Below are 16,394 nucleotides of genomic sequence, written 5' to 3' on the forward strand. Positions count from 1 at the left end.
TCCCAGCCTGGTCCCTGGAGCCATAACACTGAAAGAACCACAGGGCACTCTAACGGTTTGATACTTGTTAGCCCACATTTAGTTCACAAGCGTAAACGAAGTGACCTTCCCACATATGGGAGTGGGACAGAGCAGGGAGAGCCAGCCCAGTGATGCTGTGGGCCTGCCTGTGGTCTCCCAAGTGGCACCTATCAAAAGCGGACCCCAGAACAGGACCGTGGACGCCTAGCCCCGGGCGCTCCGAGCTTCTTGTCTGTGGGGAGATTAGCTGCTAGCTAGACACCGCTGCCCAAGAAACAAGCACGAGGGACATCAAGATCCTTTCTTGGGGCCAACACAGCCTGCTCTGGCCAGCTACAACCCCTTCCTCCCCCGCCTCCCCCCCGTAGTAGTCGTAGTACATGGGTTCAATGGCCACTTTTGCAGGCCAGCCTGATTCCTGAAGACCATTTGCCCTGAAGTTCTCCCCATTGTCTGTTGACTGGTTGTGCACAGTGGACAATTTTGGTCCTTGGGAATGGGATTGGGGCCGTTCAGCATGGCCATGTACAGAATACGCATTCTTTGTCCGGGCAATATTTGATTCGTCAAAAAGGAACTCAGGGGGCAACTTCTCCCAGGACTGGAGCGAGGACAGGGAAGTGCCAGCCTTCCTCGCCTTGGCCATGATCCAATCACTGTAGTCTTCCACACTGGTATACAGAAACATGCCAGGGCACGAGTCGCCTCCATAGGTCATGATTCCTTTGAGGACCCAGAGATTCAGCTTCTTTACTTGGCACATCACAGGGCTTCCTGGTTCCCCCTGCAATAAAGGACAGAGGGCTTAGGTTTGAGAAAACCTTCTTTTTCCGTAGATGCCAGAGGTCTGTTTTAGAAGGTTTTGTATTGATTCTCTCTGGAAACGGGCAAATTATAGTCTACCATTTCAAATTTAGACAGCCACCACCAACCACACCATGGGGATACTACTAGTCTCTCCTCTCCTCTTCTCTCCTCTCCCTCTTTCCTGTTTGCTTGTTTGAGACCTGCTCACAGATGACCTTGAACTCTGACCCCCCCTCCACTCAACCTCCTCATGCTGGGAGTACTACAACTGCTTTTTTTTAATGCAGAACTGGGGATCAAATCCCTGAAGCCAGGGCTTTATTTAAGGCAAGCACCCACCAGCTGAGCTACCTCCCCAGTCCAATTTTTCTTTGCATTATGCAAATTATTTGTGGCCTTGGCACCCAGATTGCCTGTAACTTCCTGGTTCATTTTTCACTGTCTTGGGTTTGCTAGCACTCTGATCTGGGGCTGTTGTGGGTCTCCCGTTCCCTAACCCACGCCCCAGCCGCTAGTAACTCCTGCTCACCAGCCCCGCCGTCCTGCCGCCTTCCCTTTTCCTGAGTAGTCCCCTGGGTCTCAGGCGCACACACCTTAACTCACGCAAGGTGAGAAGGCAGAGGCTTAGCACTCTGGACTGGATTTGGAACCTGCGCAGGTGACCTGATCCAATAGTGCCTGTAGCACATGCGGCGCAGGTACTGGGCACGCAGCGTGCAGTCAGTCAAGTATTAGGTATGACCGTCGCGAGGGCTCACAAAGGCTCTAACTTTTCTGTAGGGAGTTGAGGGAATGCAGAAAGTCCCAAGGTAACTACTAGGTTTCGTTTATTCCACGCCAGCCCCACCCCCCTTTCAAGCGCCAAACCTCCACTCGTACCTCCTGGTCCATCTGGGTCCGAGATAGGGGCGGACTATTCACCCTCCTGGATTGTATGGCCCCCTCGACTGGAAAAGCCAGGCAAGCTGGCCAACGGTACGTTACTCTTGCTGTTTGGACTGAGCGAGCAGTGAGCAGTGTGGCAAGTGATAACAGCAAACAGTTTGCACAAATTCAAGGGTGAGCAGCAGAGAGGCAAAGGTTGACCTTATCAGCCCCTTCTCATCTGCAGCCCCCCCCCCCCGGGGAATGGCCTGCCTGGCGTGTCCCCTCCCTGGATACCTCCCCTTGCTCAGGACGTGTGGGTAGAGCAGAGGTGAGGGTGAAGGGTAGGAGGAAGGGGTGCACTGAGAGCACGGCAGAGCTGAGGGGTGTGCTTTAAGACACTGTCACGCCTGGGTAGTCGTGAGAAGGCCCACGCCGGTTCCTGGGCGACGCAATGTGTGCGTGATTCTGTGCTTCACCCCAGGGAAAGGGCACACAGCAGCCCCGCATTTTCTTTTTTCTTTTCTTTTCTTTCCTTTTCTTTTCTTTCTTTCTTTCTTTCTTTCTTTCTTTCTTTCTTTCTTTCTTTTTTTTTTTTTTGTAGTCTGCTGTGTCACCTCACTCTGCCAGTTGGCAGAGGGTTCAAATGTTGTTTAGAGTTTTGACTGGTCACTTGGGATTGCTGAACGACCATTGCCCGTGACACACTCAGGCTGCCTGGGGCGTAGTGAAGAAGGGATAGTCTCCACCCTTTCACGGGTCCCACCCCAACTTGGTCATCCTTGTGCTCGAGGAGGAAAATGGATGGGATTTAGGACACACAGTTTGATGTTTCTGACACAGTTGTGGGTACTGATGACCCCATCGAATGGTTTTGCTACTAACCCCTGGTACAGAAATAACCTCGTTTTTTGTTTTTTTTTCTTTTGTCCCTGCCCCTACTTCTTCCCCACCTGACAGAGCTGTGATTTCTGGTTTCTGAAGTAAAGGGATCAGAGGCCACCAACCCAGGGCCTTCGAGGCAGCTCTGTCTTACCTCCTGGTGTCTGGGGCAGCTGCCACACAGAGGAGCCCCTTTCACTGAGTGGTCCTCTCCCTTGACACCCCACAAAACCTCTAAGGGTTGTAAAAACTGAAAGGGGAAAGGTAAGGAGCAGTTCCACTGGGCCAGAGGGACCCGGTAGTCCGATTCAGAAGCTGGAAGTGTCTTCTCTGCCTGAGAAGTGCGGTGTTCAGGATCCAAACGCCAGAGCCCATTTCCACGAGGGGAAGCTTTCCAAATACTGAAGTCACCAATAGATATTTTGTGAGCAGAATTCAGTTCAAAAGCTAAGGGTTAGTGGCTCAGGATGGCTCCGGATACAGTACACGCTGAACCAGAGTGAGGGCAAGAACTTGGGTACTGAGAGTCCATGTGGGCTCAGGAGGCTGACGGGGACACACAGCCAGACTAGCGGTATCAAGGGACCACACTGTAGGGTTCTGAGGACTTTCTGCCAACTGTTATTCCTACCAGAGACACGAACCCGTGGCACCGGCCCTACCGTTCACTCCCCATTCTGTAAGGAAGAGCTCCCAAGACCCCTTGGTGCAGCCAATGATCAATGATTACTTTCAAGAGCTAGCTTCTACTGTGTCTTCTTACCAGGCAAACTTTGTATTCCTTATTCGTGTGACTGGCACATTCTGTTTTCTGGTCTCTTTGTAAAGGACACAGGTCAATGTCTTTCACGGAGATTCTCCTCAGGATACTCATTGTCATGTGATTTCCTGTCTGGACCATGCAACAGAGAGCCCAAGAATTACTAACAAGAAGGCAGTCCTGAGTCAACCCACTAGCAACTCGCATAGCCAACCAGGAATCAACAGAAAATGTCCCTATACGTCCCTTTTACCCATAGAAATCAGAACTTGTGTCTGAGTTTTTACTGGAAACTATCTTTGCTTTGAATTGAAATCTGCAAGCAAGCAGAGAACAATTCACCCTTCCTTCACACTTAAAGAACATACATTTTCGCCGGGTGGTGGTGGTGCACACCTTTAATCCCAGCACTCGGGAGGCAGAGGCAGGCGGATCTCTGTAAGTTCGAGGCCAGCCTGGTCTACAAGAGCTAGTTCCAGGACAAGCTCCAAAGCTACAGAGAAACCCTGTCTCGAAAAACCAAAAAAAAAAAAAAAAATTAAAAAAAAATACATTCTCTTGTTTCATTCTTGTCCGAAATGGGTGGCTTAGGTAAGAATGTGCTCAGCCCGAGTCCCCTTACTCCTCCCAGTGCTTGGTAGGCAGCATGCTGCCTGTATACTTCCTGGGTATAGAACTAAAAACAAAAAATATGGCCTGTGGAATATGGTACAAAAAAAGACCCCAGAAAGGCAGCCACTAGGAATCAGCTATAAAACCTCAAGTGTTCTGAACGATTAGGATAGGCCCTAGAGACGTTCCTCTGAGTCCCCCACCCCCACACACTGCCAGCACACACACAGCCTCCTCTAGGGGAAAGAATGCATTAACTGCAGACGTGGGGTTCCATCCCGCCACCCAGCAGTTCTTCAAGGTTGGTGGTTTCTGTAGCCTTTTGTCCAGGAAGCAGATGGCCTTGACCATGTCATCGAAGTGTATGGCAGATTCTGTCCTCAGGAGGGCTATGTCATTGCTGCTGGAGCTGTTAATGAAGTTCTCGTGGGGGATGATGGTGCTGACTGGGTACTCAGTGTGATCAACCTTTCTGGGGTCCATGTTCGCTATACCGACAACAGCAATGACCTTCTTCCTAGAGGGACAGACAGCAAAGGCCTTTTGAGAAGTCGAGGCAGCCACGAAGCTTCACACTTCCCTCATCTCTCATTTTTTCTTTTCTTTTTTCTTTTTATATACATTGGTGTTTTGGCCATGGGTGTCCAGTTCCCCGGAACTGGCTTTACAGACAGTTGTGAGCCAGCATGTGGGTGCTGGGAATTGAACTCAGGTCCTCTAGAAGAGCAGTCAGTGCTCTTAACCACTGACTCATCTCTCCAGCCTCATTTCTCATTTTTTATGTTTTTATTTCTCAAACTGGCATTCTCATCCAACTCAATCCCTGGGTATTTTGTCTTTGTTTTTAACGTGTGTGTGTGTGTGTGTGTGTGTGTGTGTGCGTGTGTGTGTGTGTGAACACACATGTGCATGTGTGTGTGTGAATGTGTGCCACTTGTGCCTGCCAGAGTCAGAACGTATTGGGTTCCTTAGAGTTGGGGTTAGCAATGGTTGTGAGCTCCTCGATGGTGCTGGGAACTGATCTTGGACTCTCTGGAAGAGCAGGGAGTGCTCTAACTGCTGAGCCATCTCTCCAGTCTCTAGTTTAGTTTTTACTCATACCTTTGAACTCAGTCTCCAGGGAATCTCTTCTGAATTTCTAGGTTGTGCTCTCTCTTGTGAGCCCAATATCTTGGGGGGATTCTTCTGTTCTGATAACCATTTATCTTATCATGCAAAGATCGTTTGTTCACATGTTTTTGGGTGACTTTTCTGTATGAATAGGTTTTTTTTTAAAAAAAAAAAAACATAGCTCAGTGGTTAAGAGCACTGCCTGCTCTTTCAAAGGTCCTGAGTTCAATTCCCAACAACCACATAGTGGCTCACAACTATCTGTAATGAGAGCTAGTGCCCTCTTGAGGAAGAGACCTGATCAGCTGTCCTCATCAACTTAGACCATGAAACCCAATATGAACAAGTTCAACAGAACTGCCATATACGGACTGCCCATACATGCTTCAGCATTGCCAGGGCATAAATTTCATTCATTCATTTAATTTCAATACAAAATATGTAGTCATGACTCTCACTCACTGCCTCAACACCTAACATCATTTTTTGTTGTTTTTTTTTGTTTGTTTTGGTTTGTTTTTGTTTTTTTGAGATGGGGTTTCCCGTGTAACAGTCCTGGCTGTCCTGAAACTTGCTTTGTATAACTGGGTGGTCTCAAATTCACAAAGATCCACATGCCTCTGCCTCCTGAGTGCTGGGATTAAAGGTTGACACTTCCACTTCCCAGTCACTTGGTCCAGCATCTCGCCTCACATACTCTGTGAGTGCATTTAGGGAGGATATGGCTTTATAGCAGCAGGAGTAAGTTGGGTGTTCTCTACCTCTCCCCTCGGGACTCATCCAAGAAATGATACCAATGTAAGGCAGATGCATACACCCTAAAACCATAAAGAGGACTCAGCACTCCGCCATCTGAGCAAGGGCTGGCGCACCCAGCAAAAGACAACCGGGAGTGGCAGGTGACACCTGCTGACGCTGAGCTCAGCAGCAGGCGGGTGAGAAGGCTCTCAGCAGAAAGACAGATAAGAGAGCAAGTCCTCTTCCAGCAGGAGGAGAATGGAAAACAATGAAAGACTTAGAAAGTGGGCTGGGAACAGTGACCAATGAGACAGAAGTCAGCTGAGTTGTCTTGTGTGTCTGCTTTCATTTTCTTTTGTATGTGTGCGGGACATGCATGTGTGTGCACATGTACGAAGGCCTGAGGTTGATGCTGGGAAGTGAAGGAAGCTGGTCCTTCACTTTCTTCATCAAGGTGTGAGCTCACGCCCAGAGCCCTCACACAGTCTCCCTAGGCGAGAAGAGTTAGGTCGGGCAGAGCTGTGTGGAGCTGGTGAGGGAACAATCTGTGCTTTGCCTCAGAGGCACATAGACCCTACTTCATCTTACCCCGCCCCCCGCCCCAGTGTCAGTCCTGGCACCAATGAAACCCAGCTGGAGCCAGGATGCCAAAGTAAATGCGCTGTCACCCACACCAGAAGACAGTGTTGATCACTAGTCACAGATGGGAGGATCTGGCATAGCAGGACATGCAGTCCAACGAAGATGAAAGCATTCTAAGGTTGAGCAAACGCTTCATTGTCTAACCCATGAAACTCATGAAGATGAATGAGGGTAATGGCAGAAGCTGGGATCGCAGGGTGAGCCAGGCATCTCCTGGGTAGATAAGCATTCATAACCATGCTGCTTAAAATCGGAGTCACCTCAGACGTATTTAATACCAGAAGCCAGGGTGGCAGTGGGAGGGGCAGAATGATGCCTACAGAGTCTTCCATGGTCACGGAATGTGAGTCATAAATAGGACAAAAATTGGGAGTGAGGGGGTTCTACAGAAATATCTTGCCATGATCTCAAAAAATGGGACCGCAGTTGGTAGCAAGGCCTTTATTTTCATATTTGGAGATAGAGGTACCTAGGGCCTAATCCAGTAGGACCAGTGTCCCCTTCCCTTTTAAAAAAAAAACTTTTCTTCTTTTCATATGTGTGTGTGTGTATATATATATATATGTATGTATGTATATATATACATATATATATACATATGTGGTGTGTATGTGTGTGTGTGTGTGTGTGTGTGTGTGTGTGTGTTGGAATGAGGTTGATGTCAGGAATCTTCCACGTCTCTCTTCTGTCTTACTCTCACACAGAGGAAAGTAGCCATGTGAACACACACCTAGAAGGCTTCTGTCCATACATCCAGAAGGCAGCAAACCTGCTGACCCTCTAACCTTGGACTCTCTGGGCTAAATCATCCAATTTATGATATTGTGTTATGGAAACCTAAGCTGACTAGGCGAGAGACTCCGGAGGGAAAAGGTAACCATCAATATCAGCCAGCTATAAACCCTGACCTACAACAGCAATCTGCCTGCAAAATATAATGCTGCAATAGTGGCACAGATATCATGGGAGTAACCAACTACTTTGGGGTTGCTGAATTTAAGGCCAATTCCATGAGTTAGAACCCATGCCATACACAGTGGCCAAGAACCTGAGACTAGATAGGTCATGGGCCTAGGGGGAAACCTAGTATAACTATTCTGCTAAAGGAACATAGAAATAAAATGACTCCTGATGGCATATTCATAGATCTGTGCCTTGATCAACACATTAGAGAAGAGTTTTCTTGTAGTAGGTGGGAGTTAAGACAGAGACCCACGACTGGACAATGTGCAGAGAATAAGAGACTTAGGAACATTCATTCCCAAATGGGATGTGTTCATTAACCCCCTCCTCTCAAGGCTCAGGGGTCTATGAGGAAGAGGAAGCAGAAAGATCAATAGTGATATTTTATTTATGTTTTACTAAATAAAGCTTGATCAGAAAGGCAAAGTTAAGCCACTAGAAGTCAGGGAGTGGTGGCGCACACCTTTAATTCCAGGATTTGGGAGACAGAGGCAGATAGATCAAGGCCACCCTGGGCTACACAAGATCAATGTAGAAATAAATCCAGGTGATAGTGGTCTACACCTTTAATTCCAGTACTAGAGAGAGCATAAAATGAGAGGAGAGAGAGGCTTAGTTCGCTTAATCTGTGGTAGCCCAGCCTTGGTAGAGGAAAGACTTCTCTAGTGGCTTGGATGCTTTGCTTTTCTGGTTTTTGAGTTGAACCCCTATTTCTGTCTCTGGTTTTTCATTATTTGCACTACAAGATTGTAAGAGTCAGAGATAATGGACGACTCCAAGGAACCAATGTCTTCCAGATACAACAGAACAGGAGCACATACGAAGTCACAGAGACGGTGACACCACACACAAGACTTGTAGGTTCCAGTCAGACAGGATCCCAACACTGAGAGGAGGGAGTGGACACAGAAAATCCAAGGTTAGAGTGTTAGCAGGCTTGTTTCCTTCTGGACTTACAGCCCTAACCAACCGCTAATCAGTTGGTACCTGCTGGCAAAGGGGAAATCAGTGTATCAACCACACTCCAGGAAGGCCCCATGCCCAGGAGTAGTTAGCCAACACAAAACCAGATCAGTGATGATAATTTTGTAGACTTTTGGTTTCATTTTGTTTTGGTTGGCATTTTTTTATCTTATTGATTCTTTGCTTGTTTGTTTTGATTTTTGTTTTTGAAAGAGAGAAAGAACAAAGTTGAGTAGGTAGAGAGGCAGAGAGGAGTTGGAGGAAGGGGGAAAACATGATTAAAATGTATTTTATGAAAATATTTAATAAAAAAATAAAATGCCACAGGAAGTCTATTATTTTATATGCATACTAGAAGAATAATAAATTTAAAAATACACAAAACAAGTATTAAAAATTCAGCAGCTAAAGAATATTCTAACAGGAGTTTACATTATAATTTCTTTAGCTGATTAAACTATTCTTTCAGGCTGGGGAGACAGCTCGGTGAATAAAGCACTCACTATGCAAGCATGAGGACCGGGGTTTGGATCCCTAGGATCCACATAAAAGCCAAGTGTCCTGCCTGCTATTCTAGCACCCAGGAGGCAGAGATAGGGAACTCTGGGCAAAGCCCAGCCAAATCAGTGAGCTTCAGGTTCAGTGAGGGACCCTGTGCCAGTAGAGAGCAATGGAGGAAGATATCCAATGTCACCCCAACACATGCACACATACACATCACACGCCTGTGCACATTACACATGCACATGCAAAACCATCACAGGCTTTATCTTTCGCATCTATTATAGTAGAAATTAAGCTAGAAAAGGTTAAAGCACAAGAATGTGCAAGACCATGCATACATCTGGCCATCAGGGTGATGACATCACAAAACTGAAACTTTCTATACTTTCTTTATATATGCAATGGATATCATACTCTTTCACATACAGCATGCATAAGGAATTATATTATCACTGCTTATCTGTGATAACTGGAAATTCACTTTTCTTTGGCTGCTTTTTTGTTTTGTTTGTGTTTGTTTTTGAGGCGGAGTCTCATATAGCCAGGCTGGCTTTAAACTCAACATATAGCTAAGGGTAAAGAAACTTGAATTCTTGACCCTGCTGCCTCCACCTTCCAAGTGGTGGGCTCCCAGACCTGTGTCAAAATCCCACTTAGATATTTACTTTTATATTCTAGCATTTTCTGTGTAATTAGTGAACAACTTTGTGCGGGATAATTTCTTCCCCAGAGGTTGAAATTATCCCCTTACTGCCAATCCTCGAAAGTTAAGGTCGGCTATTGGACTAGAAGTGAAGTTTATGAAAATATTTTAGAATGTTTGCCAAATATTTTCTTTAATCATATTTATGATTGTTTTCTTTCTTAGCTGTAAGAATTTGAGCTTATGGTATATAATTTGGAGAACACAGACAAGAACAATTGGAGAACAAAGTCATGCTCTGAGCACCCAGAGAAAAGCATCTAGAGGCATATCTGATTTCCTTCAGTTTTTCTCTGGGTTCTTCTGTCTGTAGCAGTAACATTTACAAGGCCCAAGGAATCCTGCTGACTTCCTTAACTTATCCCGGAAGGACACCTGGTGGATAGAATTAAAGAATCCGCATCTCTGTAGTTGCGGCAAAATCCCAAATGAACTTGCTAGATACAACACATGACGCCTTGCTTTTCACTGGTGCCACTTCTGGGTCCTCATAGTAAAGTCCCAAGAGCCGCTGGTGACCTCAGGACCTTGACTCAGGCGAGCACACCCGGAGGTGTGTAGCCCCCACTAGTCCCCAAGGCCTGCAGCGGACCCTCCCAGCCCTTCCTCTGGGGCACTAGCCTGTCCTGGAGAGCGGAGGCGCTGCTGAGGATCCAGAACTCGCTGAGAATGCAGCCGAATGTCAGGTGGGTGTACTCTTGGTCCTGTATGGACACCACCCAGGGGAACTCGGTGCTGCTCACGAGGTTCTCCTTGGACTCGTCCTTGATGTTGGCTTTCTGGATGCCGCAAACTGCAGGGGGAGCAAACGCCTCACTATGTGGCACCTGGGGGTCCGGCCATTTCCCAGCCCTCGAGACTCCTGCTCTGCGGGCTGTTTTGCTTGTGGTTGACTCTACAACCCTGATGCTTTTGTCCCTCCCCGGAGATCATCCACATAAAAGACGCTTGCTAATACCTCGGAATCCTTTCAAAGTCTTACTAGACCCTGCTTCTGGCACTCTTCGGCCGAGCGCAGTACCTCTTGGTGGGCCTTGTCTGGCATTTTTCATACAAAAGTGGGTGGCAACAGGACCTGTAGGCATCCTTGTCTAGGCCTGTTCTTAAGGAAAAAAAAAACTGCTGCTTGCTTTCCCAGGTCTCCTCTCACAGTGTGAGATGCAGTTTTCCAGCTTTGTGATGGCATCACCCTGACGGCCAGATGTATGCATGGATTTGTATATTCTTGCCCTTTAACCTTTTCTAGTTTCATTTCCACAACAATAAAGATAAAGAAAGATAAAGCCTGCGTGGGTACCTCTAATCACCAACTTGATGCAACTTAAAATCACTTGGGAAGAGAGTTTGGTTCATTTGTTTGTTTGTTTTCAAAGCGATTTATTTATTTTTGCTTTACGTGCATTGATGTTCTGTCTGCATGTATGTCTGCATAAGGGTGTCAGATCCCCTGGAACGGGAGATACAGACTGTTATGTGCTTTCATGTGGGTGCTGGGAATTGAACCCAGGTTGTTTGGAAGAACAGCCAGGGCTCTTAACCACTGAGCCATCTCTCCATCCCTGGGAAGAGAGTCTCAAAGAAGAATTATCTAGATAAGATTGGATTGATAGCATGTCTTAATTGCTAGTTGATATAAGAACAACCATTCTGCTTTGGACAGCACCAAGAGGGGGTCTTTAACTGTGTAAGAGTGAAGAAGCCCCGGGGGTGCTGGAATATGCCTTGAATTCCAGTACTCAGGAGGCAGAGCTGGGGGGCCTCTATGAGTTTGAGGCCAGCCTGGTCTACATGGAGAGTTCTAGCCACTCAGGAGCACATAGCAAGACCCTGTCCAAAGCAACAACAGCAATACAATGAAAGCAAAGAAAACCAGCTGAGTGAGCAAGCAGGCAGCATTCGAGCGTGCGCTCCTCTCCCCCTGCTCTTGACTCTGGTGTGATGTGGCTAGCTGCTTGAGCCCCTCAGGAGAGGTCTTTAGAATCTAAACTAGGACAATGCCCCCAAAGCAAAAGTGGTTTAGGGGTCCCCAAGAACTCAAGAACTCAACAGGTCTTGAGCATGGCCAGCATTTTTACTCCTTGGAACAACTCACCCGTAATCCCGGAGGTGGGCACTGCTAAAGTGGGTGGGAGCTCCAGCTTTAGGGCAGTGCTCTAGACACACCCTCCGCCTCGGATTCATGCTCCCCTTTCCCTGCATCCTCTGCATCCCCGGCAAGCAGGTGGCACTCATGGCTCCTCACACCCGATCTGTTTTGCTTGTCAGTGTGTCTCTAGGAGCTAGCGGGTGCCTAGTGTCTAGGTGGTGCTTGATAAGTTATCTGGTGCGTGAGTGAAATGACTCTACTGCTATCTACTCCCCGGCCTCCTGTCATGAAGGAGTTAAGTCCTGGCGTGGGAAGGTTGTCTCAGGTCCCCTTCCCAGTCCTGCTCATTCTCTGCCTTCCAGACTGTCCGGCGCTGAGCACCTTCTGGGAACCCTGGACTTTGCTCCTAGGGAGAGTCCCGTGGTGTTTAAATGATATCCCTCTTCTGCCAGCCTGAGTTTGGAGGGACCTGCATTGTTCTTAAAGTTGTATACTCATGCAAGCGTAGAGACTATTAGAACAGGAAAGGTCATGGAGGTAGAGAAGGGAGGATGAGGCAAGGTCAGAAACTGACTTCCTTACAGTGCTGGGTGGGGGTGAGCTGAGCCCCAATTTGCCAGGCATCCTAAATAAGAAGATGGCAACTTCATGAACTATGTTGCTCCCCAAAACTACTGACTCCCTCCGTTGGCCCATGTCCTCCCTCAGCGGTTTATATACTTTGTTCTGTTGAATTCCAATGCCCATGGGACTCCTTAGCTCCTGACGGAGCCAGGGTGTAGAGGTTCTCCACCCTAAGAGCATCTGCCATCTATCAGAATCTCCTGTCATCGCACCCAGGGTACCCTGACATAGATTTGGGAGGAGCCTAGAAGCAGACTTGAAAGTCGAGTCAGTCTGTTAGTATGCTATGAGATCTCAGGCAAGCCACTGTCCTCTCTGGTGCCGTTTCCTCTTCTGAAGGGTATAGTCATGGCCTATATACCACTTGGGATTGTTACCAGATCACAAGAGAAGATTATGGGAAAATGTAAACTCTATCTCTGTAAATGATAGTGCTGAGCCTTGGAGCAAAACTGGCAATCCTGTTTCCAAAAATGCAATCTTCCTGATTGCTTTCAAATCCCAAACTACAAACACTCAATGCTTACTTCTGGGTTGATGGCCTTGGGTCTCTATGCTGTGTAACAGACAGGCCCTGTGCCGTGGACTCCCAGTGAAGGCCTTTTCAGTCGTTCGGCCGCCTGCACAGAGCACTGGCTTGGGAACTAAGCTTGGAGGTATGGACTTTGGGAGTCCGTGACAGTGACACTTGAAGGACTGGTGTCTCTCCAGGGAGCTAGGACCCAAAGGATGTGCTGAGTATTCAGAAGAGAAAACAGGAAGAGTGGAAGGGCTTCTTCTGGTAGTGACCTAGGATGCTGGCAGCAGAGACATTTCCAAAACAGGGAGTACAGTCATCATTCACAGTGTTGTCAAGAACTCAGAGAGAGCTAGGTATGACAGTATGTGCCTTTAATCCCAGCACTTGGGAGGCAGAGGCAAGTGAATCAAGGCCAGCGTGGTCTCCCTACTGAGCACCAGGCTAGCCAATGCTACATAGTTGGACTCTGTCTGAGAAAAAAAGCAAAATAAAACAAATAACAAAAAAGAACCAGAGGACCTCTCATTATGGGGTATCTTGAGACCAAATGTCCATCCATAGACCCTTACACAGACTTCTGGGACAAAACTAAGAATACTTCAGAAATGCCAGCAATGACATCCCTTGTCTAGGGAAGATTTTTCTCTGGCAACATTGATGATTTGCAGTATTAGCCAATCCTTCCCAAGCCAAGAACCTCCATGTATGTGACAGCATTCCTTTTTCCAAAACGCTATTTGGGTGCTGGGGAAGCAGCTCAGTAGTAGAGTCCCTGCCTTGTGCCCGATTCCACTGCTAATGCCATGATGAGAAAATGTGGTCCAGACCAAGTGTTTGTTCTGGGTCTCAGCTATGGCTTAGTAGGAGAGATGTCATGTCTGTGTTTCTGAACATCCCTGGTCTCCTTGGCAGGGAAGAGGAGACTGAGGAAGGTGTGGGGTCTTTGCATAGTGTGTGTGTGTGTGTGTGTGTGTGTGTGTGTGTGTGTGTGTGTGTTCGCCGATCAAACCAAAGGCACCGAAGGTAGACAGAGCCTACCTGAGTCATCTGTCCCTTATACATCTGCCTTTTTCCAAACTGGGCTTTTTAGTCCTGAGCAGCCTACAGGTCATGGAGGAGGGGACCATAGCAGCCACTTCTGCTGCCCGAGAGCCCGAGACACCTCTGCTGCTGTGGTACTCGCTGGTCCTGATCAGGATCACAGTTTGCAGAGCCCAATGTACTCCAGGGGTGGGCAGGGTTGAACTGAGTGTAGGAGGTAGTCCTCACACTGACCCCTCTGCTCCATAGGCCATTCTGTGCCCTAGAACTGATTTTCCTATCTCACACCCTTAGAATCAGACGTACATGCAAGCCCTGGGGCTCTGCATTTCCTAGATCCTGTCATTCACACATGCCACCCAGGACAAAATTCTGGGGATTGCCTTCCTTGCCGAGTGAATCCCTCTCTAGGCATTAAGGGCCACTCCATTTTCCGGGATGATGCCTCCACCCCACTCACCCCACGGAAGGCCTTGGGAAGGGAGCAAGGGCCACTCCATTTTCTAGGATGACGCCTCCACCCCATCCCACCCCACGGAATGTCTTGAAAAGGGAGCAAGGGCCACTCCATTTTCCGGGATGGCGCCGCCAACCCACCCACCCCACGGAAGGCCTTGGGAGGGGAGCTGCACACTCACTGGCAGAAGACGAGCGGGCCACGTACAGCAGGACCAGCAGCAACCCTCTCATCTCTGCCATTCCCAGAGAGAAACGCAGCGAGCACCATGGGCAGCTGGGGAAGACAGAAGACTCGTGACTCCATCACCTTCCCACACCTGGAGGGGGAGTTCCCTTGGAAGAAGCCACCAAAGGTCCCCAGATGAGGCAGACTGACCTGTCACATCCCCAGCTCTGGGTTCTGTGCAGAAAAGGCGGGAAGCAACTGTCTGGCTCCAATGCTTGGCTAGCAGTTTGTGAGCGGGCCCAAGGAGAAAGGGTAGTCTGCTTTCTCCAGTTTCCTCCGCAGAGCAGCCTGGGGCCCTGGCTGTGCTAGAGAGTTGGTTCTCTAAAGAGGGTTGGCTTTTGATTTGTGGAATTCAACCCCTGCTTTAACTGTATAGCCAGAAAACACTGCTGGGAAAAAAAAAAAGAGAGAGAGAGAGAGAGGGTTTTGGTGGGCGTTCCCCTAGGGGTTAGTGTCTCACAGGGACACCCTCCCTATTAAAACTCACATCAAGTCTTGCTGGGATGTCTTCACTAGCAACAGTCTCAGCATTTAGCTCAGTCCGTTCATATAGCCACCCTAGACACAGGCGCTCTCATAATCCCCGTTTTTACAGACTCAGAAACTGACACTCAGAGACTCCGAGGAACAGGCCCAAGGTCACACGACAACTAAGCAGTGAACCTGGAAGGTGAGCTCAAAACTCTCTGAGCCTCTAAGCCAGTGGTGGCTTCACGTCACATCCTGGCCTCAAACCGTGCATCGTGACCTAAGAAAACCGTGTGCACAGTTCTAAGTCACCATGTTCCCCTCGTGACATGAGATGTTTCTTTTGCTCTTAGCATGGTGCTGCGAGTCCTTCTGTGAACTGTTCCCACTAACGAAGAAATGAACTCACTGTGGCCTTATGCAGGAGAGCTCTGCAGCGGAATTTCTTCTGCACCTTGGGAAGAATGTTCCATTGTGGTGTCATGGTTACCACGGCATCTCTCAGCAAACATTTGGATTTAAGAGAAACAGGGTGAAACCTGGCCTCGATGAGGTTATTCTGGAGGATGCCTTCTGGGTATGGCTGCAGAGCCTCCCCCTTTGCGAGATGACAAGGTCCTTGGTTGTAGCCGCAGGCTACCCTGCTCCTCACCTGCCTCCCCTTAGACAAACTGCCTGACAGACCGAGCGTGTCTCCAGTCCCTCGTACCACCAGGTTGGTTTCTTGGAGACGGAGCCTATTTTTCTTCCTCCATGATCTCAGCTTATGGGTCCAAGCCAAACCACTGGACAGGTCCTAGGAAACCTCATAGCCTGGTGGGTTCTGCTCTCCAGTTGCTGGGAGAAGCCTTGGTTTCCTACAACTGCTAGGACTGGATGAGTATTGACAACGTCATTGTAAAACAGAAACATCGGAGAGGGCTGGCGGGCTGCTGGCATGGGCTCTCAGGAAAGATTCACTTGGTGGGCAACAGTGACCATAGAGAGGTTTGGGGAGTTGGAATGGGAATCCTAAGAAAGTGGTGGCTGTCCCCTGCTCGTCCCTGATGTCCTCTGGGGAGTGGGTTTGGACACGAGGACTGATCTGTCCATCATTTGCGGCTGAAAGGCCTCAGGACATTTCCTGGGCATTTTCTTATTTCCCTGGAAGAACAAAGGAAATGCTCCCAAGAGAAGGACACAGTGGCCCAGGCCGGTCACTTCCACGGTCATCCACCTGGGGGTTGGCATGGGAAGGGTGAACCCAGATGCGCCCAGCCCAGAGGTGGTGAGCCAACTCTGTGAGTTTCCCTGCCAGGCTATGACTGCTTTTATCAGGGGTAGGAGCAGAGACAGGAAATGGGACAAAGCTACAGCTTCTCTCAAGGGGGTGGGGACTGGTAAGTGATCTTTTCTTGAGGA

General features: G+C 48.4%; 1 protein-coding gene across 5 annotated transcripts; it reads right to left on the minus strand.

The window, feature by feature from the left end:
• Positions 1-56: 56 nt before the first annotated feature.
• Positions 57-15,456, minus strand: Prss54 (serine protease 54). 5 transcript variants are annotated; one of them, XM_087900287.1, is made up of 7 exons: positions 15,403-15,456; positions 14,676-14,911; positions 14,479-14,573; positions 10,191-10,362; positions 4,205-4,463; positions 3,338-3,466; positions 57-805 (listed from the first exon to the last, which is right to left on the minus strand). In XM_087900287.1, the coding sequence occupies exons 3-7, from the start codon at positions 14,537-14,539 to the stop codon at positions 272-274; spliced, it is 1,155 nt and encodes a 384-aa protein (XP_087756413.1). In that variant the 5' UTR covers positions 14,540-14,573; positions 14,676-14,911; positions 15,403-15,456; the 3' UTR covers positions 57-271. The 5 variants fall into 5 exon arrangements, with proteins under 5 accessions (XP_087756413.1, XP_087756412.1, XP_087756410.1 ...); XM_087900286.1 differs by having other exon boundaries at positions 14,676-14,914; XM_087900284.1 differs by having other exon boundaries at positions 15,013-15,436.
• Positions 15,457-16,394: the final 938 nt, after the last annotated feature.

Source organism: Myodes glareolus, chromosome 22, assembly GCF_982192425.1.
Source record: "Myodes glareolus chromosome 22, mMyoGla1.1, whole genome shotgun sequence".
Taxonomy (NCBI): Eukaryota; Metazoa; Chordata; class Mammalia; order Rodentia; family Cricetidae; genus Myodes; species Myodes glareolus.

Coding starts and splice junctions, on each gene's coding strand:
- Prss54 (XM_087900287.1), bottom strand. CDS start 14,539: ATGGCAGAGATGAGAGGGTTGCTGCTGGTCCTGCTGTACGTGGCCCGC. Junction 10,363..14,478: donor GGCCCGCTCGTCTTCTGCCA/GTGAGTGTGCAG, acceptor CTCCCCCTGCAG/TTTGCGGCATCCAGAAAGCC. Junction 806..3,337: donor AGGAATACAAAGTTTGCCTG/GTAAGAAGACAC, acceptor CCTTTATTGCAG/GGGGAACCAGGAAGCCCTGT.